Source organism: Tetrahymena thermophila (genome assembly GCF_000189635.1).
Source record: "Tetrahymena thermophila SB210 genomic scaffold scf_8254667, whole genome shotgun sequence".
NCBI classification, from domain to species: domain Eukaryota; phylum Ciliophora; class Oligohymenophorea; order Hymenostomatida; family Tetrahymenidae; genus Tetrahymena; species Tetrahymena thermophila.
Genome location: NW_002476434.1, coordinates 1807621 through 1834235, shown reverse-complemented (window position 1 = coordinate 1834235; position 26615 = coordinate 1807621). Strand labels below are relative to the sequence as shown.

At 21.1% G+C, this 26615-nt stretch overlaps 8 protein-coding genes across 8 annotated transcripts; 6 read left to right on the top strand and 2 right to left on the bottom strand. All coding sequences in view use genetic code 6, as the record gives it.

Moving 5' to 3' along the window:
• Nucleotides 1–91: 91 nt before the first annotated feature.
• On the bottom strand, nt 92–2776 carry TTHERM_00038930 (hypothetical protein; the record flags this gene model as incomplete). The annotated part of the gene is made up of 1 exon (XM_972101.2): nt 92–2776. Exon 1 carries the CDS (start codon nt 2648–2650, stop codon nt 92–94), a length of 2559 nt encoding a protein of 852 aa, XP_977194.2. The 5' UTR covers nt 2651–2776.
• A 502-nt stretch (nt 2777–3278) lies between these two features.
• Nucleotides 3279–4044, bottom strand: TTHERM_00038920 (hypothetical protein; the record flags this gene model as incomplete). Its single annotated transcript, XM_972100.2, has 2 exons — nt 3469–4044; nt 3279–3419 (listed from the first exon to the last, which is right to left on the bottom strand). The coding sequence occupies exons 1-2, from the start codon at nt 3940–3942 to the stop codon at nt 3279–3281; spliced, it is 615 nt and encodes a 204-aa protein (XP_977193.1). The 5' UTR covers nt 3943–4044.
• A 276-nt stretch (nt 4045–4320) lies between these two features.
• TTHERM_00038910 (hypothetical protein) lies at nt 4321–10648 on the top strand (the record flags this gene model as incomplete). The annotated part of the gene is made up of 28 exons (XM_972099.2): nt 4321–4642; nt 4709–4956; nt 5416–5490; nt 5629–5709; nt 5871–5924; nt 5979–6038; nt 6099–6179; nt 6340–6393; nt 6448–6549; nt 7230–7301; nt 7347–7424; nt 7486–7562; nt 7740–7766; nt 7817–7936; nt 7999–8148; nt 8202–8273; nt 8675–8746; nt 8808–8852; nt 8993–9067; nt 9148–9201; nt 9260–9292; nt 9348–9410; nt 9473–9547; nt 9610–9630; nt 9686–9781; nt 10227–10259; nt 10319–10390; nt 10444–10648. The coding sequence occupies exons 1-28, from the start codon at nt 4378–4380 to the stop codon at nt 10646–10648; spliced, it is 2460 nt and encodes an 819-aa protein (XP_977192.2). The 5' UTR covers nt 4321–4377.
• A 3612-nt stretch (nt 10649–14260) lies between these two features.
• TTHERM_00038890 (carboxy-terminal crystallin fold protein 9p) lies at nt 14261–15409 on the top strand (the record flags this gene model as incomplete). The annotated part of the gene is made up of 1 exon (XM_972097.1): nt 14261–15409. The coding sequence occupies one exon, from the start codon at nt 14261–14263 to the stop codon at nt 15407–15409; it is 1149 nt and encodes a 382-aa protein (XP_977190.1).
• Nucleotides 15410–17176: 1767 nt separating this feature from the next.
• TTHERM_00038880 (carboxy-terminal crystallin fold protein 9p) lies at nt 17177–18559 on the top strand (the record flags this gene model as incomplete). Its single annotated transcript, XM_972096.2, has 1 exon — nt 17177–18559. One exon carries the CDS (start codon nt 17177–17179, stop codon nt 18557–18559), a length of 1383 nt encoding a protein of 460 aa, XP_977189.2.
• A 1324-nt stretch (nt 18560–19883) lies between these two features.
• On the top strand, nt 19884–21764 carry TTHERM_00038870 (rhomboid protease; the record flags this gene model as incomplete). Its single annotated transcript, XM_972095.1, has 3 exons — nt 19884–21312; nt 21521–21584; nt 21638–21764. 3 exons carry the CDS (start codon nt 19884–19886, stop codon nt 21762–21764), a joined length of 1620 nt encoding a protein of 539 aa, XP_977188.1.
• Nucleotides 21765–22735: 971 nt separating this feature from the next.
• TTHERM_00038860 (hypothetical protein) lies at nt 22736–23729 on the top strand (the record flags this gene model as incomplete). The annotated part of the gene is made up of 2 exons (XM_972094.3): nt 22736–23320; nt 23427–23729. 2 exons carry the CDS (start codon nt 22736–22738, stop codon nt 23727–23729), a joined length of 888 nt encoding a protein of 295 aa, XP_977187.1.
• A 185-nt stretch (nt 23730–23914) lies between these two features.
• TTHERM_00038850 (hypothetical protein) lies at nt 23915–26423 on the top strand (the record flags this gene model as incomplete). The annotated part of the gene is made up of 3 exons (XM_972093.2): nt 23915–24715; nt 25194–26256; nt 26311–26423. The coding sequence occupies exons 1-3, from the start codon at nt 24056–24058 to the stop codon at nt 26421–26423; spliced, it is 1836 nt and encodes a 611-aa protein (XP_977186.2). The 5' UTR covers nt 23915–24055.
• Between the last annotated feature and the right edge of the window lie 192 nt (nt 26424–26615).

Sequence of the window (26615 nt, the reverse complement as noted above, 5' to 3'; positions counted from 1 at the left end):
TTAATATTTAAAATTAATTAAATTTATTTTAATATAATGTGTCTAAAGATTAAAGTTATTTTAATTGAATTTTTTGTTTCTTTGCTTTCTATCAACAATATTTGTAAAACTTTTTAGTTAAACATTTTTAGCAACAATTATAATTTTTATAAAAAACATTTATTATATTACCACAAGCACACATTTAAATTATATGTGCCTTTGATAGTTTATTTTGAAATTCTTTCAGGTTAGCTTCTTGCTCTTGATACTTTTACATCTCTTCTATTTACTTCTAATTAGCTTGCTTTTATAAATCAATTTATGCTTGCTATTAGTCAGATTACTCTTGTTGCTAGGTACTTTATTAATCTTAATGTTAAAGTTAATTTTGTTAGTTTTCATCTAACAAATATAATTTAATTTATTCCTTTTATTCTTCTTCTTCTTTATCTTATCTATTTAGAGAACTTTCTTCTTAAATTGGTTATTAGATTTTAGTTTAAGAAATACTTTATAATTTTGATTATATTTAATTATTATTCGGAGCCTTTTCTTACAAACATAATGGAATTTATTCAATTTATTTTTATTCTTCTTCTTCTTCATCTTATCTATTTAGAGAACTTTCTTCTTAAATTGGTTATTAGACTTTAGGTTAAGAAATATTTTATGGTTTTGATTATATTTAATTATTATTCAGAGCCTTTTCTGGGTAGTTAGGTTCAGCTTTTTAGAATTAAATAGATTAAGTTTCTGAGCTATCCTATTCATTTTCACTGGAACTTTCAAAAAATTAGCTAGTACCTCTTTTTGATGTTATTAATTAACTTAATGTTTTAGCCTACATCGTTTATTTCCGCATTTATTCTGTATATTCCTCTTAATCAAATATAATTACAAAAAAGGGACTAGTATAGTTTGGCAGTTCTATTTATTTTTATGTTTGTTAAGATTCATTGATTAAATTTTCTCTCAAACTACTTTATTAATTTTCTTTATGAGATTAACTTTCATTATTATCTTCATTTTGGTTTTTTTTGCTGCGGCAGCATTGAAAACTTAAATAATACCAAATACATCTGAAAAAGCTTTTGATTTTTAAACATAAACCGGAGCTTCTTTTTTTTTAGCCCTATAATTTTTTAGGGATTAAAATAATATATTCTTACTGACTAATAACCAAGCTAGGAAAATACTCTTTTGGCAAAAGGTTACCATAATATTCATCTTCGAAATACTCATTTATTTCTTTTGAGCTCAAGCAAATCTCTTCTTTTTTTTTTATTTGATTTTTAACATATTCATAAGCTTATTTCTTCAATTCCTAACTTTATTCAAAATCTTTTTTAAGATTACTTAGCAATTTAATAAATTCTTTTAAATTTTTTTTTTCTATTTTTTTATCGGTGAGCTATTTAATTTCATTTAATTTATTACAAAATTTTTATGTTTATGTCTAATTTAAGTCACTAAAACCACTGCTGTTGTCTACTCCCTTATCTTTTTAGAATGCTTTATTAAATTTGTTCAAAAGCATTTTTACTTCTTCTTTTTCTTGTTCTTAGAGATTTGAATTATTTGCTAAATCAATCATTTTTTAAATCATGTTTATATATGTTAATGAAACTATACACTAAAAAGGATTATTTGTTATGACATATTCACTATACTAATTTAAGTAATTGGTGTTTTCAACTAAATAGTGAGATTACTCATTTATTAAATCTCCAATCGGTTTTTCTTATATTAGTTACAAGTCGCTTTATTCTGGGATAATATTAAAAAATGGCTGACTAAAGTACACATCAACGCCATTCTTTATTTGCTTAATTAAAATAAAGGGAATGATCTACTCTTTTTACTCTTAAAATTTTTAATCATCAAATATTTAGTTTTAGAAAGGGAAAAAAGGAATTTTTTCACCTTTTTCATTAAAAACTTTAATAAAGACTTGAAAGCTTTGAGAAAAATATTCAAGTATGGCATTCATATCATCTTCATTCTTTTTATTTTACAAATTCACCTGTGTAAAATTTTAAAGAAAAAAGGAAAGCACTTCTTCATAGCTTTTTTAAGATGAAAACAGCTTTTCTAGTTCTTTAAACCATATATTTTGAATGGATTTTTATTAAAACAAAAGCTCAATTAGTTAATTATAAACACTTTCACTAAGATTTTTTTTCTAAAATTTAAGGCTTTCAAAAAATGATTTTGCTTCATAAGTAATTTAGAATCTTATGTGAAGAATGAATAAAGATGCCAAAGCACCACTAATACACAAATCGCACTCATTAAATTTCACTCTATTGCATTCCTCTTTAAAAGTTAATTGCAATTTTTTGTGGTAGAAATTTTTAAGAGATTCTTCATTAAATTCATTTTTATCATCACTTATTTAATTATAATAATTTAATTATTGAAAAAAAATAAAATTATTTTCTTATTCCTATTATACTAAAGCTGTCTTTTTAAACGCGTAGGGGTTATTTATTTCTAATTTTATCTCTTCTAAGTATTTAATTGCTTTTTACTAAGAAACAAGCGATTATTTATTCCCTATTAGTGAACTTGAATCATTTCTATCATTTGTTTTATTTAAGTATAATTTGTAGCTAACTTAATTTTTTAACATCTCAATTGAACTCTGAGATTCTCTAACTGAGCCCATTTTTTATTTTGGTTTGTTCAATCTAATCTTCCCTAATAAATAGCTTTAGTACTTACTGTCTATGATAGATATCCTTTTGATTTGTTTTATTCGATTAATAAAAATAAAATAGATAGATACTCCTTAATAAATTAATTAGATATTTGAAATCTTATAAATTACAATAAAATAAATAGGGAACTAATATCTTTATTCTAATTATTTTTTCTTATGTCATAACAATCATAATACATATTAGAATATTATATTAGATCTTCCTTCTTATCTTCATTATTTTTTAAGTAATTATATCTTCAGCATATCTAAATTATCATTTGAACTAAATAATTAAATTATGTCATATATTTTATAGCTTGAAGAATTTAGTTGCTTATACACTACAAATTTCTAATAATTATTCTTAATATATTTTATTACCAATTAAAATTTTAAAAATAATTTTAATTTTTTATAATGAAAGCTAAAAACAAAATATAATTATTTAGTAAATAAGCAGAGTATATATATATATATAAATAAATAATCCATTTTATATTAAATTACTTTAGAGTAATTAATTTTATCAATTGCAAAATATGAATAATAAATATCATATAAACACAAGTGATTTACAACTATGAAAATATAATCAAATATAATTTTTAAAAGCTTCTTCAAAACACAAATTGCAATATCTTTTATCATTTCCTCCTATTTTGATAAATACTTCCTAAAAATATTCACAGTTTGAACACCTTTAAGATATTTGATTCTTTACCTTGTTATCATTCTATATATTATTTTAAATTTATTTTAATAACCAAAAAAATTAATATTACAAATTCCACGGTTGAGCTAGGGGTTGGCGTTGGTTCTTAAATTTCAAGAATATATACTTTATCATATATTTTATCATATTAGCTAGAAGTAAATAAATATCCTTGCTCCCTTAATACTTATGTTGTCAAGCACTCATTTTGATTTATCTAAATTTTAGTAATATCATTATTGATACGATCAAAAATAGCTTTTGCATTCTATTTAAAATCCTAATAGCCCATATCTAATACTTATAATAGATAAGCACTTATTCTTTCGATTAAACCATTATTACTTTTTAGAGCAGTTTACATTTTTTACTATATTAATGAGTTATCTTTTTAACCATTTAGAACTAAAAAAATTTCAAAATACAAAGCAATCAGTGTTTAATCCTACATTTATAACTCCCTCCTTTCCTTAAACTCAAATATTATTTATTGGTAGCTATTTCCTTCTTTGTTTATAGGTTTAATGCTTTTTATATTAAACATTTTCAAGATTGTTTTTAACTATTCCTCTTTGATAATCTATAAATTTGTTATTTATTCTAAAATTAATTAATAAATTTTATGTGAAAAAGCATCAGAATAAGAAATTAATGCATTTTCATAATATTTAGTAACTAAATAACTAACTTCAACTAATCTGTAAATTTAATAGTAGGAATAAAATAAAAATTAAAAATATTTTATTAAAATTGATTGTATTTTTTATATCAAAAAAAGTATTTGCTTTTTGAAAAAATAAATTTGATTTATTAGAATATTTAATTCTTTAATGTATGTATCATTTCATATATTCATAATAAATTTTAATAATTTAATGATTAAAGCAAATAGATATCTATTTATTAAATAATTAAAGTTTCTAAAAAATAAATAAGTTAATTAGCGAATCAAAGTCTATTTAGGATAATCTAAATAAAAATGGAAGGAACAGAAGATCAAATCATATTTAAAAAGACATATCAGCTTTTCTAATAATAATTATGCTAGCTCAATCAAACTGATAACTTAATCATAATTTAAGAGTTAGATGAAATCTCACAAGATGTTTAGAATTTATTGCTTAATAAAAAACAAATATTATTTTCATCTAAAAATAATACAAAACATTAAATAAAAATAATGCTATTCAAAGCTATATAATTACAAATTCTCTTTCAAAGAGAAATCATTAAGTAGCAAAAATGTAAGCAGAGTTATTTTTTATTAAATGAGAAAATATCTAAAAATAATTTTTTTAAAAAATGTTTAGGTATAAATAATAAGTCAGAATTAAATAATAATGAATCAATAGGATAATCTTAAGTTGATACTTAAAAAAATTAACTGTAGATGGATATTAAAGAAATCTTAGAATAATAAGTAAATATAAAAGAGATAAACTAAATTTAACTATAACTGACTATTTGTGATGGAACTAAAGAATAAGAAAAAAAATGTTATTTATAAGAAATTTCATTTTAATTAAATCATAAACACTTTTGCTATAAAGTATAAATAGTAAATATTTTAGATTTTCATTTTTTTTTTTTTGGAATATTTGAAAACAATAAAAAATAAAAGTTAATTGAGTATTATTACTTAAGATATGAAATGATATTATTATTTACTTAAATCTATCAAAAAGTTTATTTAATTTCATAGATATTTATTTAAAATTAAGCATAAATCATCATCTATTAAAGATAATATGCACATTAAAAATTCAAAAATTACTATTTCATTATCAAAATTAACCAAAAAGCTATAAGTTGTTAGATAAATCAGTAAAATTATTTATTTTTTAGAATGCTTCCCAAAGCATTTAATGATTTCATATAAAACTCTTTAAAAAAACTATTTTTTTATTCACAAGATTAAGTGTAAAAATAAGAATTATAAAGCTTTATATATATTCTTGTAGTTATTAGAATAAATAAAAACCTTATCATCAACGAAAATTATAAATAATATTTATAGGAAAAAGAGGAAGATGAAGAAAAAATATACAGTATGACATTTAATGAAAAGTCAATGATTTCTAATCACAATTTAGTAAAAAAACAATTATTTAAACATTTTTTATTAAATTTGATTAATTTTGTAGGAGAATATGCAATTTTAAAATAAATAATTTAAATTATTAAAAACATATTTAGACTTTGAATTTATTTATAATAATAACTTTAATAGACAGAAGAACGCCCTTTTGAATAAATCTTAAAAGAGGAAGACAAAAGCAATTAAAATAATCAAATGAATATTGTATAAAAAGTAATAATAAATTAAGAATTTTAAAAGTAGATTACAAAAAATAAATAAATAATACTTTTATAAAATAAATAGCAAGTAAAAATAAAATGATAAAATGAATTTAATTAGTTAAAATTATGATTAAATATATTAATTAAAATAAATATAAATATAATCAAAAGACAAATAATTCAGATAGTGAAATTGATAATAAGATAAATGACAAATAGGAAAGCGTATTTAATTAGTTTTGAATTAAATTATTTACTTAATTTTTATATCTATAAAAGCAAGACTAACTTTAAGACAATCAAGATTATAAAAATAATAAAACTCATACAGATATTAAAGTTATTATTATTAAAAATATATTTAGACTTTAAATTTATTTATAATAATAACTTTAATAGACAGAAGAGCGTCCTTTAGAATAAATCTTAAAAGAGCAAGACAAAAGCAATTAAAATAATCAAATGAATATTGAATAAAAAGTAATTGTAAATTAAGAATTTTAAAATAGATTCCAAAAAAAAAATAAATAATACTGCTATAAAATAAATAGCAAGTAAAAATAAAATGATAAAATGAATTTAATTAGTTAAAATTACAATTAAATATATTAATTAAAATAAATATAAATATAATCAAAAGACAAATAATTCAGATAATAGTATTGAAAATAAAATAAATGACAAATAGAACAAGGTATTTAATTAATTTTGAATTAAATTATTTACCAAATTTTTTTATCTATAAAAGCAAGATTAACTCTAAGAAAATCAAGGCTATAAAAACAATTCAACTCATACAGGAATTGAAGACGGATTAAACTCTAAATAAGGACTAAGTTACAACAAGAATGTATTTTTTTATTATTAAAACATTTTAGTATTTATCGTTGAATTAAGAGAATAAATAAATTTACTTACAGATAAGAGTTTCATAAAATTATATTTTTAAACAATCAAAAATCAAATTACCAAATTTGATTTTCTGATTAATAGTAATATATATAAACACCTAACCTAAAAAATATTTTAACTAAATTTTGTTAAGAGAAACGAATATATCATTTATTTTATTTCTTTTTTTGTAATTTTGGATAAAGTATTTTAGAATGGTTAAATTTGGTTTTGCAAAGAAACAATCAATAAATTAATTACTTAAAGAGATTAAATCCTTCAAATTGGATTAATAACTAACTTCAAGCAAGTTTAATAAGATTCTATTTATGAGATCCCTTAAAGTTATTTTTTAAATGTATTTTATAATTCTTGAATATAATTTAACATAAACATATTGATGTTTGTTAAGGATAGCAAACAGACTCTAATACACTGAAAATCCTCATATTTTTAACACCTAATTTTTATAAAATAAAAAAAATATATAAATGAAATTGGATTTTAAAATGCAAAATTTTTAATTAGCAGATTGCTTTATTAATAAATGAAGGTTTATAGTTTTTATTTTAAGCCTACTATAAACTATAATTATTATTTCTAAAAAATTTTTCTAATTTTATATAACTAACTTTTTAGGAAGGAGAAATATTAAAAATTAGTAATGCAGGGAAAAAAAGAATAACAACTCCTATTTTTGATCAGACATTAGTAAATTATCTTTGATTTTATTTTATTGATTTATTATTTATGCAGTTAGGTGATTCTAATAGAGAAAATTCTCTCACCTAAATTAAAAATGAGGTACCATCTAGTGTTATGAAAGATGAGGAGGTATAACAAATAATAAATTATTAGTAAAATTAATAAATTAAAAAATTGTATTTTAAAATAGATTTAATCAACAAATATCAGACAAATCTTGAAAATAGCAGAAGAGGATGAATAGTATATAAAATCCATATTAAAAGGGTATGATTATTTTTTTTATCATAAAATACACTTTTGTTTTAACAGAAAAAAGATAGAAAATTAAAGATATAGTGCTTAATTGCATATTTAATAAATTTCATTAATTAAACATTTCAATTATTAATTTTAATTTTTTATTTTGATTAATTAAATTTTTTTTAATTTATAAAACAAAAGATAGGACTAAAAATGTAAAAAAAAAGAGTAAAAATCTTTAATAATAAAAATCACAAAATAATTTTTGATCTTTAAAGCCAATTATAGGAATTATTCAATTCTTTCGAAATCCTTATGGAAAAAATAAGTAAAGATAATAAAGATGAGTAATTCTTTGAAAATAATATATTGAATGAGATAAATGAAAACATCAAAAAGTAAAAATTATATTAACTAACTAACTATAAAATTTACATTCTTTCTTTGCTAAAAATAATAGGTTCAAAGAAGATAAAAATATTTAGATGACATAAATATTTAAATTTATATAGATTTAACATAATAAAATTAAAGAACTTAAACAATAAAAGAAAGATTTTATTAATTAATTAAAATCTATGAATGAAGCTTTTAAAAAATTAGAAGAAAAGTAATATTAAATTTTTATTTTTAAAGATAATTAATTAACTAAATATGAATTAGGTGTAAGTCTTTAAATGAGAAATATCTATAGGAGATATAACAAAAGTAATATCTGTAAGCTTCCCTTGAATAGTAATTTTTTTATTTTAAGAGACTTTATATAATTATAAGAAGTTAAATAAATATTTAGAGATTAGTTTTTGTTGAATGCAGAAATTTGATCAATGAATTTAAAATATTTACCACTAAATGAATTAGATTTATTTTTATTTTCTCATTAAATTAAAAGATTTAAATAGCATAGAGAGAATTAGGAAAAGCAATTACAAGAAAGAGATAAATAATTTAAATTTTAAATGATGAATATTTAAGATCTAAATCAAAAGTTTATAAATTTTATTTTGCAGCTAATTTATTTCAAAAGTGTATTAATTTTAGTAATTTAATGAATATTTTCGTAGAAGAAATTCAAACATAATAAAAAATAAAGTACTCTTTTACTTTTAAAAGCTAGTAATTTTTATATTAAATAGGCACTATACAGATATGAAAATCAAAGAAAATGAGCTTTCTCAAAGCACAGAAAAATAAAAAGGTTTACAACAGTAAGCTATTTATTTTTTACTTACTCATTTACTTAGAAAAATAAAAATTTTTATTAATTAGACGCATAGAATAATTGTAAAATGAAGCTTAAAGGCAAAAATAAAAGTAACTCTATAGCTAAAATATTTATTTAACTTTATATTTTATTTGTTATAATTTAATAATCATTCAAAATGTTAAATAAAAAATAATTGATATCAATCATATAATAACTCTAAAATTATTTATTTTATTAAATTTTATAGTTATGAAGAAGAAGTTAATAAATTAAATAAGTAAAATGAAGAATAATAGTAAAAGCACGTTTAATAAATAAAACAGTAATTTATTCTTAAATATTTTAACTAGCTGAATAAAAAAATAAAATTTTGATTATTAAAATTGTTATTATTTAATAAAGATATTAGATTCAATATGATACAATAATAGGATAAAATAATTAGATATATTTGAAGTAAATTATTTTAATTTGATATTTTTGTTCTCTTTATTAAAAAATTTATCATAAATAGAGAGAAACAATCACTTTTAAGTCATATTAAAAAGTAAATTTATATTTACTTACTGTTTATGAGTTACTTAAATTTTCACTTTTATCAGCTTTGAAAACTTAGTTAAAAAACTTAAGGAGGAAAAATAAGAAAAGCAAAATTTAATTGTTAAGTAAATTATTTTAATTTGATATTTTTTTTAATTTTATTAAAAAACATATTTATTTTTATTAGCAATTAAAAATAGATTCTGGAATTATTATCATAATTAGAATAACAAAAATATTATAATGATAATTAAATTGCTTAGTAAATTATTTTAATTTGATATTTTATATTCATCTTATGAAAAAAATTATTTTAATCTATAGACTTTAATAGCAGATTATGCAGTAAATACTTCATAACATATTATTTCTGAGTGACTTATTTTCAACTTTTTATTAGGTAACTAAGTTACATTGAGCAATTAAAATAAGAACTCTAAAAAGAAAAAATAGATAATTAAAATGAAAAACAAACTCTTCAAAATTAAATTAATGGGTAAATTATTTTTACAAAAAATAACAATTAACTTAATAAAAGACAAAATAAATTCTTAAAAATATGATTGCTTTAAAAAGTGTTAAGAATCAATATTATTGCATTTAAGATTATTAAGAAAAGCAAATTGCTATTTAAATTATTTTAATTTGATATTTTGTTTTCACTTCATGAAAAAAAATAAAATAGTTTAAATAACTTGAGACATTTTATCAATAGCTACATTTTTATTAAATTAATTTTTAAATATTATTTCTAAGATATTTATTTATTAATTTACTTTTATTAGAAATTTAATACGGATTTAGGAATTATCATTATAATTAACATAACAAAAATAAGAAAATTTAAATTAAAAATAAGAAAGTGATTATTATAAAGAGATATAAATTATTTTAACAAAATTCACATTTTTTTTAGATAAATATTATAAATATTTTTATAGGTTAAATGATGAAAAATTAAAACTAGAGCAGAAGTAAAGAATAATTCAAATAATTATTTTTTAATTTTGTAATAATATTTTCTCAATAAAAGTCTATAGTAAAAAGAGAAGGATATTGAAGAATTAAAACAAACCTAAGCATAAAACTTAGATTAAATAAATGAGTAGATATTAATTAAAAAATTATTATTTAACTTATTAATATTATTTTATAAAGATTAAATAAAGAATGTTAGAATCTATAATAGAAAATCTTTAACTTGAGTTAAGATTCAATATAATTAATGAAATTAAAATTAGAAAAAAATAGTAAAAACCATCAGATTTGCCCAAACTGCAATGTAAATATAATAAACGTATTCATAAAAGGTCATGAAATGTGCTCTGCCTGCTTACAAAGAAAGCTATATAAATATGCATGATATATTTATTATTAAAATATTTGATGTATAAGTTTATGTTTAGCTGCTAACTGGCAAATAAATGACTTTATGTTCCAAATATTAAAGTTTTATCTTTTTATCACTATTTAAACAAATGTATATCCTATATTGTTATCTTTATTTAAAATCTCCTTAATTAAAAGTTACCTTTAAAAAAAATTAAATATTTTTATATCAGAAAAAAAATAAAGAATCAAAATTTTTAAATCATGTAATCTATAAATAGGTTAAAGACCAAAAACCAAAGTTAATTTCCCTCATAATTATTATTTATGTGAAATTTAAATCAATAAATAATTAAAATAACAAAAAAATGGAATGAAAAGATTACGACTAAGAAAATATTCCTTAATTCTTAATGAATTGTAAAATAATAAATTATTAATTAAGATGCAATTTCATTTTTTATTATATATATGAATGATTTTTATTTTAAAATAAATTAGTAAAAAATAAAAGTAAACAAATTAAAATAAGAATAACTTAGTATTGTATGTAATATTCAATCTGAAAGTATTTAATAAATATAAGATAAATTTTTTTAAAAAAATTAGAATGTTTCTATTATCTGAATGTTGTACAAAAGAATAAACACATTTGAATAAAGATTTTATTAATAGAAATTAATTCATATAAAATTGTAATTTAAATAGAGTTAATAGGGAAAGGACTATAAATTAGATATTATGGATTTAATAATAAATTGATTCAATTTAAATATATGATATAGATTACTATTTATGATTTTGTTAGTATTAAATATGAAAAACTCAAAGATATTTGTGAAAAGTATTAAAAATAAAGTAAAAATTTTTATTTATCTTGAAATATATATGTTGTGAATGTTTGGGATAGGAGTTTATGTATTCAACAAAATTACTATCTTCATAAATAAGTAAATTTTATAAAGATTTTACTATAAATAGTTAACTTTGCATAATAATAAGAAAGTTATTGCAATATTCTTTGGATAATTATATCATACTATGAAAAATGCAAGTAAGTAGAAATTATTACCAAATGATTAAATAATTTTTATCGATTATATCCTATAATAATTATTTACTTAAAAATAAATAAATAGACTTAAAATATTATTAAAAAGCCTAAAAAATATATCCATAAAGTATCTATTTCTTTGAGACAAACTTCCATTGAAGTGATGATATGATAATGATCAGTAAAAAAGATTGATTTATTATATAAGTATAAAAAAACAAAATCAATAACGGGTATATCATGAATGTTAAGTTTAGGAGAATTTTGTGTCAAATAGATCTCATTCTATTGGCTAGGAAAAAATTCAAATATGTAATTAATAAATATTGACAATTTTATGAAAACACTAAAAGATTTCTAAAATATTTTTTGAAAATTGCTTAAGCTTAAGTCATATTAAATTATAGATATTTTTAATTGGTAATTATTTAGGTAGTAAATTAAGAGCTGAAATTTAGTTTGGATTTTCTAAACCAATATCTAAAATAGAAATGCTTTTATATCAAATTATATTTTTAATTATCAATTTTTTGGTTACATCTTTCTTTAAAATTTTAAGAAACATTAAGAAAAAATGTTTAATAAGAATGCCCATAAAACAATAATAGCAACCACCAACGCTTTGATTTGTTATTTAGACTATCTATAGTGACTAAAAGCCTTAAAATAAATCAAATAGTTAAGCAAATAAATGAGATAAATAATTAATCCATATAAAATACTATATATAAACACTCTCAAAATTTGTCTGAAAATAAAAATTAAAAAGATATATTCTTCTAACCTCAAAAAGCTTGTGAGAAAAATTTAAAATAGAAAAATTGCATCCACAAAATTTGATATAAAATCTATTTTATATTTTTGCTATATATAAAGTAATTCCTTCTATATATATTAAGCCAATCCCCACCCTCTAAAATATTTTTAGAAAAAATTGCCTTAATTAAAAACCATAATGAATAAAATTTTGGTTTTATTATTAAATATTTTCTTACAAGTGAAAATTAGAAAATAATCCTATTAATTATTATCACTTTTTATAATGATTTTCAAAAATGACCTTAAAAAAAACAGCACTTATATATGAAGAGTTATTAAATAAATGACTGATTTCATCCATAATAAATTTACTTAAATAAATTCACTTTAAAAATATTTTAGGCATTCCAATTAGCAAATAACTCTATTATTTTTTATCTTTAATACAATTTTATAACAATTTTTCTTTCTAGATTGATGCTTAAAATTAAATTTTAATTTTAAAAATATTTTATAAATGATAGCTAATACCAAAAGTAATATCAAAAAGTTGGTTTGTTTTAATGTTTTGTTTTTAATCAAAAAATAAAAATAAAAAATGGTGAAATATGTACTTGGATTTGTAGAAAAAGTGTTTTAGACTTATTTTTTATTGAATAATATTTGAAAGAATATTCAATTCTAAATAAGTAGAAATGTGATGTAAACAAATATTTACTTCGAACTTTGTTCAATTCAAGTATATTAAATAAAAAGTAAAGCTCTACTTAAACATTATATTAATAAATGCAAATCAAAAAAAAATAAACAAAATACTTAATTTACTGTTTGAATTTATTTTTAAGATTTTTAATTGCGAAAATTGTTAGTAAGATTATTATTGAAATAATCAGCAATTAAAACCGTAAATTTATATTTAAGTTCGAGGTTGAAAGTCAAATCGATTAGAAAATAAAAGAAAATCAATATCTTAAAAATATATTAAATACATGATTGGCATATGATGTTAAAATATGATTGAATTAAAAACCTTATTTAAAATGTAAATAACATAGATTTAAAAAAATATTTAGTTTGATCTATGCTCGTTTCAAGCATATTAAATAAAAGTAGAATTACCCTTAATTATTATCCTAAATGTAAATTATAAAAAAATAAATTAAAAACGGAATATTAAATTTGCTTTAGAAATTAATTAATTAATTATATTTTGGAGATTTTTAATGCTAAAATTGAGTGATTAAAATTGGCAACTTATATTTAAGTTCGAGGCTGAAATTCAAATCAATTAGAAAATAAAAGAAAGTTAATAAGATAGATTTATATCAAAAGATATTAAATACATGATTGGCAAGTGGTGTTAAAATTATGATTGAATTAAAAACCTTATTAAAAAATCTAAAATACATAGATTTTAAAAAGTATTATGTTTGAGCTATGCTCGTTTCAAGCATATTAAATAAAACTAAAATTATACTTAATTATTATGCTAAATGTCAATTATCAAAAAATAAATTAAAAACTGAATATTTAATTTCCTAATGAAATAAATAAATTTATTAATTTTATTTTGGAGGTTTTTAATTCTAGAATCTAGTGATTATAACTGTCAATTTATTTATTTAAGTTCGAGGCTGAAAACCAAATCAATCAGAAAATAAAATAAAGTTAATAAAATAGATTTATATCAAAAGATATTTATTTTATGGATAAAGCAAGTTATATTTATGAACTAGTGAATTAAAAGCCTGAATAAAAAATCTAAAAAACACAACAAAGAAATAAATAAGTAAATAAATAATTAAACAAATAAATTGAAAATAATTGTTCAATATGAAAAATCTAAGTGTATTATTGATTCTAGGATTAGCTATAAGCTAAGTTTATTGCGGCTGTGCTTATACTACTGGATTTGGCGCTTTCAGCGGGTACTGTTACAATGATTGTAAGGATTATGCTACTTTATCTGAAGCTATGGCTGCATGTGACAGTTCTACTAGTTGTGGTGGAGTTACATTTAGTTAAAGATAATATGGTGGTGGTGCTTCAACTAATGCTATAGGTAATGGATATGGTTATCAACTTAGAGCTTCCTATTCAGGTGGTCCTTCTACTGTCAGAGAAACCACATGGTTCAAATCTACTTGCCCTGATCCTCATACTCCTTTCGAACCCTGCGATTATGCATAAGGTTAAGGTGTTTTCTTAGCAGATTGTGTTTAAGGTTGTAAGGACTTCTCTAATTTGAATGACGCCCTTAATGCTTGCAGAGCTGATCCTTCATGTGGTGGTGTAACTTTCTCCAGAAAGGAGATTGGTGGCCCTGCTGCTACTAATGCATTTGATGGTGTTTGGGGTTTCTAGTTAAGAGCTGGATCTGTATTTGGTGTTTCATAGTGTGGTGAAAGTTCATATGTTAAATAAAAATGTCCAGTTTCTTAAGTCTAAGGAACTTACTGCAACTATTCAAAGCAATCTTATCAAAACTTTGCTAATTTAATCCAAAGGGATATTTAATATACCACCGAATAGTCAGCTTTAACTGCATGTGATTCAACTCCTGATTGTACTGGTGTTGTTTTAAACTAAGGATCATTCTATTTGGCTACTGGTACCTCATCTCCTAGCACTACTAACAGTGTTGCATACACTAAAGGAACATGCAATGTCATCACTTATCCTATTCTCTTTAGTGGATGCAATTTCACTGGAAGCTAAGTCAATCTCACCTCAGATCTTGCTTAAATTGACTTAAGATAATACAAGAGTTTGTATATTCCTGCTGGTAAGTCAGTCAGATTCTACACCAAATCAAACTTCAAGGGAAACAATAATGTTTACACAACTTCTGTCTACTGTTAAAGTTAAAGCTTTGGCTCTGTCTTTATTTAAAAGGCTTACTCTTAAGATTTTTCTTTCGAAACTTCAATTTAAGTAAGAGATCTCAAAGTTAATAGAAAGCTTAAGCCTAATTAAAACTGACATAAATAATAAAAATAAACAATATAAACTTATCAGTGAATATATTAATAAATTTCGTAATTTTTATAAGATATTTTATGCGAATTTCATTTCATTTCTCATCCTAAAACAAATTTATTTTTTAATTTAATACTAAACAAGCAAGCAAGCAATCAATCAATAAATGAATTACATACTTATCTTATTTGAATATAATTTCAACTAAAATATTTAAATACAATTTCAGCTAAAATATTTGAAAAAAGTTTTCTAAAATGAAATTTGATATTTAAAATCATAGAAATTTAATTGATTGATCTTCACATAAGAATGAAAAATTGAAAGAAATATACAAGTAGATAAAAAACAAAATGAGCATTCAAATTGATATTGAAATTCATTATATATATTTGAGATTGGAGTTTACTAATTCACAAAAGCTATTATCTTCAAATTTTTACAATGAAAAAAGAGCAAAAATTATGACTAAAAAATTATATGATATTAATCCTTACTATTTCTTCTGTTAATCATTTAAGAATATATAATAGAGATTTAAAATTAATTTAGTTACTTTAAAATAATAAAAATACTATGATGAAGAAGAAAAATTATGTCCATTAAATAGTAGCATATTATAAAATATAGAAACTTTTATTCACATATTAATAATAAATAAAATGTAAGGGTTGGTAGTGAGTTTAATTTTTAGTATCTGACTGGTGTCAAACTTTCAGATTAAGGTTGATCCCTAATATTTATAATTACAATTCTTTTATACTATTTACCCTTCCACATTTATAATATTAAATATTATGTTAATATAAGAAATAGAAATCAGTAAATAAGAAAGTTAAAATATTTTCAGTCAATTTCCAATGGAGAAAATTTTTGATTTATTTTACTAATACAATTTTTATCATAAATTTAGTATTTCTTAAAATATTTAATACATTACTATTTATTTATTTAAAATTAGGTTTAGCAGACTAATTCTCCATTATTTCGTGTTCATCATAATTGATCATAATCTAATACCTAATGTTACGCTGCTTAGGAACAAAAAATAATCAGATTTAGATAGTTTTTTGAACATAAATTAATCATTTTAATATACTTTTCCTATAGAATTTGTTAGCTGAATTTAAATATCCCCATTTAAATTAAATCTTTCATAAATACATCTTAATTAATCTTTTTACAGTAAATAATACATTTAATTTTCGTTAATTGAAAACACATTTTGGTTTAATTTTAATAAAATACTTAACAAAAAAAAATTAGCATTATTTGAATATTTATTTTTTTAATTAAGCTTTAATTGGTTACTTGAACTTTATTAAGTAAGTTATTTACTTTACTTTACATTAATTTATTAAAATTTATCATTATTATTATTTTTATCAAGAAATCACTAAAAAAAAATTGACCGACTTGAAGATTGAATTTAAAAATTCAAAAAATAAAAATGAAAAACACTTTTTTGAATTCTTAGAAATGTTAAAAATCTATTTTTAAAATTAAAATAAAAATAATTAATTGAACTTTATAAAAAAAAAAATAAAAAATGGTGCATATGTAAATAAATAAATTAATCGAAGTAATATTAATTTATGCTTAAAGGAAAATAAGAAGTTAACCTTAATTATTATGTATGTATGCATCATAAATACAGATAAAAAATGAAAAACGGAGTATTCAATATATACTGTCTCAATTATTTTTATCGACTAAGAAGGATGTTTGCTTGATGTAAATTAAAATAGTTTGCTAGATAATATTGTATGAATGAAGGGCAAAAACGGATTAGTGAGGCTGAAGTTCATATTAAAAATTCAAAGAGCTATTATAGTTGGGTAATACAAAAACCCTCAGAAAATAATTAAAAGCATAAGACTTAAATTGAATATATTATGCAATATATATGTATCGGTGAATTAAAAAACAGAAATAATAAAAAACAAAAACAAAAAAATTAATTAAATTGAATATTTTATTTGCTCACCTTTTAGTATGAGAAATTTGAGTGTTTTACTTATTTTAGGATTAATTATAAGTTAAGTCTATTGTGGCTGCGCTTATACAAACGGATATGGCTAGTACAGTGGATCTTGTTACAATAATTGTTAAGATTTTGCCAAACTGTCTGATGCTTTTGCTGCATGTGACGCTTCTAATAATTGTGGTGGTGTTTCCTATAGTTATAAATCAATTGGTGGTAGTGCTGCTACTAATGCAATTGGTAATGGATGGGGTTATCAACTCAGAGCTTCAAAAACAGGTAGTAAATCTCCAAACAAGGAAAATTCCTGGTTAAAGTCTACTTGCCCTGATCCTCAAACTACTTTCGATCCCTGCGATTATACTTAAGGTTAAGGTGTTTTCTTAGGAGGCTGCAATTAAAATTGCAAAGATTTCTCAAATTTGAATGATGCTCTTGCTGCTTGTAGAGCTGATTCTTCCTGTGGTGGTGTTACCTTCTCCAGAAAAGATATTGGTGGTGGTGCTGCTACTAATGCTTTTGATGGTGTTTGGGGTTTCTAGTTAAGAGCTGGAACTACTTTCTAACTTTCACCAAATGGAGAAAACTCATGGGTTAAATCTAAGTGCCCTGTTTAATAAGTTTAAGGAACTTACTGTAACTATTCTAAGTAATCTTATCAAACCTTTGCAAGCTTGATTCAAGCTGCTTCATATGCAAGTGAATCTTTAGCATTGGCTGCATGTGACTCTAGAAGTGATTGCGTTGGTGTTCTTTAAAGCTAAGGAACATTCTACCTAGCTACTGGCTCTTCATCTCCTAGTGCTAATAACAGCGTTGCTTACACAAGAGGAACCTGCAATGTTGTTGCTAACCCTATCCTCTTCAGTGGATGCAATTTCACAGGTGATTAAGTCTAAATAACTCAAGATATTTCAAAGATCGATTTGAGTAAATACAAGAGTTTGTATGTTCCTGCTGGTAAGTATGTCAGATTCTACTCCCAAGAAAATTACAAGGGATCTTCTAACGACAACAAGAATTCTATCTACTGCTAAGGATCAGGCTTAGTTTCTGCTTTCATTTAAACCGCTCATTCCTACGGTAAATCTTACGAAACTTCAATCTAAGTTAGAGATCTCTTCACTGCCAATAAGATTTCCAGAAAACTTAAACCTAATCAAAACTGAAATAAATAAACAATCACTAAATGAAATATAAAAAATACGTTTTTCTGTGAATCAAAAAAAAATTTGATGTAATAAATAACATTAAGATATTTTATATTTTTTTTGTAATGAATTGAATCATACTTTTTTACTCTATTATTTCTAATCATTCTAAAACAATTACTTTTTTTTTGTTTTCTTTTTAAAACTTATTTAATAATCTATCTGTCTTATATTTATTTTATTCATCTTATCTAAATAAAATAAAAAATAAAAAATAAAAAATCTATTTTTTCTCTTCTTTTTTTAAAGTTTTTACTAAAATAAATACATTTTATTAAATATTTTACAGATAATTTCATAATAAAAATATGAAAAATAAAAAAATTACTCTAATTAAAAGTTAAAATAAATTATTAACCCTCATTTATTATTAAGACTTCATTTTAAATAATACCATAAAATCGATTTTAGTGAATGATAGGTAATTAAAATTATATCTTAAAAAAAAATTTGAATTTTAGATGTCGATGGATAAAAAAATTTAAATTAGGGTACCTTAACTAATGAGGATTTATAGTATGTATGGATTTGTAGTAATTTTTATGATTTTATATTTTATAAATTAAAATAAAGCTTTTTAAATAAATACCTTATCAAATTATTTTATTTGAGTTACTTAATAAAAATATTTTATTAAATATGAGAAATATTCATTAAAATCTAATTGGATTTGAATTTATTTTCATTAATAGATTAATGTGTTTTTCAAGTTTGAATTAATATACATAATTCCTTTATTATTGATTTTATTATACAATAAAGTATAATTCACACTCTCAAAATTGACACATTCTTATGGATTTAATTGTAAATAAGTTCGTTAGTCTGTCTAAGTTGATTTTGGTAATAATTAAAAAAATATACAAATATGATTTGAAAACAATAATGTATATTTGAATGGTAGAAGAAATTTTAATTATGTGTATCGATAAGAGCAATTAATTTAATTTGTTATTCAACCAATAAATAAAATCTTCTATCACTGAAATTGCAATTCTATCTCTTTCATAAAAAAATCTAAAAAAAATCTATTTTTTGAATGATGATATTATAAATTAATTGAATTATATCCTCTCAAAATTAACATCCAGATTGATTTAAAATCATACATTTTTTATATTTTGTTGGTTTACAAAAAGAAAATTAAACAAATTATTATCATTCTTTCAAAAAAATAATCAACGACAAAAAAAATAGTTAATCAATTTTATAATTTTTAATATAATAAATAATTGATCATTACATTTAACTAAGTCATTTAGCAATTATTTGTAAGGAAGGAATGAGCACCCCAAACAAAAATTATTAGCAATAGAGAGAGAATAATGATAAGCAAAATGAGAGCTTGAACTTTAAAATTGATGATTCTTAAGTAGACGCGGATAACACCTTAGCTTAGGTGATTAAGGGCTTGGAGTTGGAGGCTTATCAGGATATGGATTTAAATAGCAGTTAAAATAATCCAGCAGCTTTCAAGCAAATTCAAGCAGGATATCCAATGTCGAGTAAAAGCTAGCAAAATCAAAGCTTTGTGATGAATAACAGCATTTTACATCTCAACAATGCAGACATCAATGAAGAAAGAAATAGTTTAAATAGTGGAAAATTCAAGAATCAATACAGTGCAAAAACCAACGTATACTCAAATAATACTTCTCTTATTTTGAATGGAAGTATAATAGATGACAAAAGTATTAAATCTCCCTAAAAGAATAACATAGGAAAGGAAATTCATGAAGATTAAAGTTATGAAATCAATATTGGATAGCAGCTTTAAGAAGTAGGCAATGAAAAAAATAATTATAGAAATCAATTAAATGATCCTTAAAGTTAGTTAAAGCCTGCCCTTAAAAAACCAACTCAACTCCCACCGATTATAAGATAGCCTAAAAGCTAAGGTAGTAGCTAAAGAAGCTCCTTGCAATTTCAAGATATCTAAATGAACAACATCTCAAACAATAATAGCAATCAAAATAGTGTAATTCTAAAGGGAAAAGGTAATGATAAAAATAACATCATCGCTGCAGATTTAGATCATCAATAAATTGCTTTAGATATGAATCAGAAAGACTAGTAATCTCTATCTAATTCTCAAGTTTCAAACAAATCTAAGAAAATTAATTAAGGACAAAATGCCAAAAAGAAAAAGCTTAAACGTTGTATAGATGTCCTCTTCCCAAAATGCAAGCTACGCTCTACTGTAACTGCTCTATGTGCCTTATTTATAGTTTTCTTTCTTATTTAACTTATCTTAGAATCTACAACTTCTTAAAAGAGAGCTTGTACAGCTTACAAAATTGGCTGCTAGTTCCAACCAAGTGTTACAAACGAAGGCTAAGTCCATCGTCTCTTGATATCATCTCTGCTTTCTGCTTCATGGTTTAATATCATTTCAAGTATATTCTCATTACTATTTTACGGATATGTTTTAGAGTCTCACTATGGAGTGGTAAAAATGTTGTGGCTCTATGGAGTTTGTGCTTTTTCAGGAAACATATTTGTTGGTTTGATTGAGCCTTACGAAATACAAATTGGAGCTAATTCAATTATGATGGGCATTTTTATCCTTTAGATAACTTTCTTATATACAATCCGCAAAAGAATTCCTTAATCTAAAAAGAAACCCATATTAGGTATGCTTTTATTGGTAATAGTGACAAATTTTTTGTGTATAATTGAAAGTGTTACAGTTAAAGGCTCTAGCTATTTAGGTAATTAATTTATAAAATTACATTTTAAATTAAAATAGAAAAAAAATCATATGACATAAACAGCTTCTCATTCATTCATAAAATATATTGTATTTATAGAAAAAAATTAATATCTTCCATTTTACTTATTTAAAACATAACTTAACAAAAAAAGCAAAATTTGCAATCAATTGACAATTATTAATATATTTATTTAAAAATTTCATAGGTGGTATAGTAGCTGGAGTTTTTTTATCGTTTGGTTTCTATAAGGCACAAAACCCTTCAAAAAAGTAAATTAAAAATTAAAAATAAATTCATTTTCTAATAATAATTTAAAAAATAGACTCATCTATGCATAAAGGGCTTCTTTTATAGTTTTAGCATTGATAGAATTGACAGTGTTTATTGTTGCTATGACTTATAAATTAGATGATATTCAAATTGCTGGTTTAGATCGTTGTCAAGCTTGAAAGTAGTTCTATTTTGTTTTAATAGCTATAATTTAATTAAAAATGCAAAAAAAAAAATAATTTATTTAGAAAAAATAAGGTTTTAATCACTCATTAATTCATTAATAATTACTAAACTTGAAAATACAATCCTTAAAATTTCTAATCAACAATTAAATAGGAATTTATTAAAATATTGAATATAAATCCATCAATCAGCTTAAAGTGAAATAATAAAAATTTTAGTTGATTTTATAAATTACAAAATAAATACGATATTCTTTATTTTCAAATAAAATATAAAATATTTCTCATAAAACTGTTTAATTTTCCAAATATCAAAATATAATATTTATGATTGACTGAATAAATGACTAACTATATGTATTGTATATATATTATTTATAATAAATTTAAATTCTCCATAATTACTTTATTTTATACACTTATTTGTCAATTTTACTTTCTTTTTTTGTTAATTTTACTTTACTTTTTTGTCAATTTTACTTTATTTTTTTGTTAAATTTACTTGATTTATAATATTCTTTTTTACTTTTTTAAAATTTAAATTAAAATGTTTGTATTTTTTATTTAACTAAAAATAAATTTGAGGGAAATTTTTTAGTTTGAAATTATTTTATGATGCTTCTATGATAAGTTTAATTGATATAATATATAAATTTACATTAATATTAAAGGATTAATTAGATATGAAACTATTTTAAATGAGTGGTTCTCTAAAGAGATTAAATTTTATATCAGTAATATGTGTTAGAATAAAAACTTGGTAAGCAAAGTATTTAAGAATTTTAAACCTATATTAAATAACGAATAATTTATGTAATTCTAACATTTTTATAATATAAAAAGATAAAATAAAAACTTGCGTCTATTCATATTATCTAAAGAGATTAATTAGATTTTTTGAGTATATTTGATAGAAAGCAAATAATTTATTTGATTATCTTAATTAAAGGAAATTGTTTTGAAGTATGGAGTAGTAGATTTACGAATTTGAAACAACAATTAAATCTATAAAAAAGAGCGAAAAGAAGAATTATGTAGATATATTGGTTAGGTATGAAATAAAGAATACAGATCTAGAAATCGATGATTATATATCAGTAAATTGTATTGCAAATCCATAAATGATAACCTTCTTAAATGATATTAATAATATAAATGATTCAGATGTTAAAAATGCTAAAAAAAAAAAAAATTTAATAGTAAGCATCCTCAACTATGATATTTAAAATAGCTAGAAAACATATTTTGAGGATATTATTAATCATGCAAAGAGCTAATAGCCTAATAAAAGAATTTAATTTATCATTTCCTTTTTAGATTTTATAAAGCTTAACATAAAAAACCATGTTTTCAACTTATCAAGGCAATCAAAAAATTTACCTGATCCTCATTACATATATTAGACTGATAAAAAATTAGAAGAAGCTAAAGCATAACTGAATAAAATCTAAGTATTCATTAATGAAATGAAAATTGATCCTTCTATCCCTAAAGTCTACTTTTACTTTTTAGAAACTCCTGTTAGTGTTAACTAAAAAAAAATGATAAAAGTAATATGTTATTTTTATTATACTTTATTTAATAATATATCAAAATAGGATTTTATTTATAATAAATTCATATAATTTAGTATAATTATTATTTACTAAACAATAGATACGTATAAGTGATTAAAATACCAAGGAAGCATAAGATGTAAATTATCCTAAGACATTTTAATGCTACATGTTGGGAAGCTTAGAAATACCAAATAGGATATAATTAGATGCATAAAATAATAAGGATTTTGAAGATATGCTGCTAGAGTTGCTTCCAAAGCATACTATTTTCGTTGTTACTGGAGAATCAAAAATATTGGATAAAGATGATATCATAGGAGGATTTTACAGATTGAGCTCAGAATTTTTAGAAGGTTTTAAGATGATTGCTCAATATGTTGCTACTGGAAGTCTAACTTGAAAATTTATTTATCATACATGCAATTTTAATATTATAATTAAACACTCTAAATCTATTTATCCTATGTATTTAAATTATATTCTTATATTTGTTTCTTATATCAAAGTTTATTAATAAATAAAAGTATTTATTTTAAACTATTTTTTAAGAATATTTTTATTATTTAAAAAGTTAAATTAAGAAGAAAAAAATAAAATACTTTTATTTCAAACAGATAAAAAGCTATATAAACAATAGTGAATGATAAACATAAAAATCAGAAAAATTTTTATTAGATAACTTCATATTAAATACAAATAAATAATTTATAAAAAAAAAGGTTGAAGATGTGCGATAAATAACCATTTAATTTTATAAGCGGCAATAAATTGTAAAACTTAAAATAAATCTTAAATAAATATGGCCTTATGGAAATAGAAAACCCTAACATAATAATAAATCAAACGGATGTAGAAGTAAAGGTAGTTTCGACATACACTAGTCAAATTCCAGCAAAAAAATCATTAAGAGCTATTATAAGATACATAATAAGATCTAAAATTGACTAATTGAAGAGTAAAATCATGATAGTCAATTTTGATTCAAAAGAATGTTAAATGCAAATTAAACTTGTAAACTAAAGTGAAAAAGATCCTCCATTTTAAGGAGAAAGATTTCATGATAAAGTCAATACTTTTAATAAATTGGATGATCTAATTGAAAAATCAAAATCTATTGAGGATGTAGAAATGCTAAAAATATCAAGACAATTTATAGAGATAATTTATCAAGATGGTATTTAAAGATATATTAATCTAGACAAAATTGATAAAATTGAAAAAAAAATTAAAAATTAAAGCAATGATTGTAAATTATTTACAGAGTTGTTTTGTGGCCATAAATATTATTCAACTTCTAAAGAACCATGTTAAAAAGGTTATCAATTTTTATACATAATGCAAACTTCTTTATAATCTCCATCACATCCAAGATAAATAATAATAAAGGTAAAATACGTTTTCTTTATTTTAAAAACATTCATTCATAATTTATTTTCATTTTACTTTTATAATATTTATCATTTCATTTATTACAAATTAAAATAATGTTTGTATCTTCCTTCACTCTGCATAATAAATTGATAATTTAACAAAGAAATATTTAATTAATTGGTTGAGTTTTAATTAATTTATTGAAAGATAATTTATTAAAAATTTATGCTTTTATTGGATTTCTAATATTCTAATGAAGTAATTTGAAAATTAAATAAAACAAATACTATCAAAAATTTAATTTAATCAATCCAGAATACATTGATTAGATTATTCTGAATGATATTTTCTATTAATAATTATATTCTTGTTAATTTATCATATTGATATTATTCATTTAGCTTATAGCAATTATAAACAAGATATTCTACTTTACTATTTAAATTATTTTAAAGCTTTTATTTTAACAATACAATTTAACTTTATAAAATAGATAGGAAAAACTATTTAGCCTATTGATATTTATTGTAATGATCTCTTCTAGCAATACTAATAAAAAATTATTTTTTGGCCATTAGCTTACTTTGAAATTCCCTGCATAGAAAAGACTCTTGTCGATAAGTTTATTCATTTAAGTCTAGATGAAAATAAATCTGAAAATAGAATTTACTTATAAGGCGAACACTTGCATAAAGAATTTTTTTTACTTGATAGAAATTTAATAGAGGCTATTTATAATATTATCTATTCAGGCATTTATACAGATTTATATAAAAAAGATTATTCATAAAAGGTTAATGTATAGTCAATTTCTGAATGCTTATCTACAATACATTATTAAAATGATAGTAATTTTATTGATGAATCAATCGTAAATGCTTTGAATAATTAATAAAAATCACCAATTAAATCTTAATAAAACAAAGAAGATGATGAATCAAGCATTCTAAGTAATATAAAAAACACTACTCAGTAAAATTAGAAAGTAATCAAATAATAGCAAGATTATACTGATAAAGATAATGTTATTAATAAGTAACAAAATCATTGTAATCAATCTTAATTAAATAATTTCCTTAGCAACTTTACACCTGATTAAAATGACTATATTCTAAATAATAAAGACGAGAAAAATCAATAAAACTAAATTAAAATTTAAGGTTAGAGGTACTAAGAAAATAATTAGTAGTTTTTTGTTAACAATCTAATTGAAGATCAAAAGATTTATGGTAAAGGAAACTCGAAGGTTTAAAATTAACTAAATGATTAGATAGTAATAAACAGATAACAATCTGTAGAGGTTTCATAAATTGATTTCAAACATAGCTAAAAACTTTAGAGTAATAATAATTCAAAAAACTAAAATCTTCCATAATATGAACAAAAATTTAAAGATTAAGACTTGGAAAAATATAGAGTTAAAAGAGAAGAAAAAATTCCTCATTATTCTTATGTTTAATAACCTAGCATTTAAGAATAAAGATTTGACAACTACTAATCTATACCAGTAGCACCATTACCTCCAAATTGCACCAATGTGTAATCATTTAGTATAGGTAATTTAATTTAATTTTAATTTATAGGATTTTAAAATTTTTTACATTAAATAGGTGAAGTAGATTAATTATAACATTTACTTGAATAGCTTAACGAAGAAATGCAATATTTAGAAGATTTTAAAAATGAAATAATATCAAAATATGATAAAACAGCTAAAATTTGAATTAAATCTACAAATTTTTGTTAATATCACTTACTTATATTATGTTTATATTTATATAAATTAAATTCTCAACAAGACTTTATTAAAATATTACTTAATTATTAAAATTATTATTATATACTTTATTGATTCAAATTTTTCTTTTAGTCAAAAAAAAAAATATATTTATAAAATCATCTTTATGCCATAATC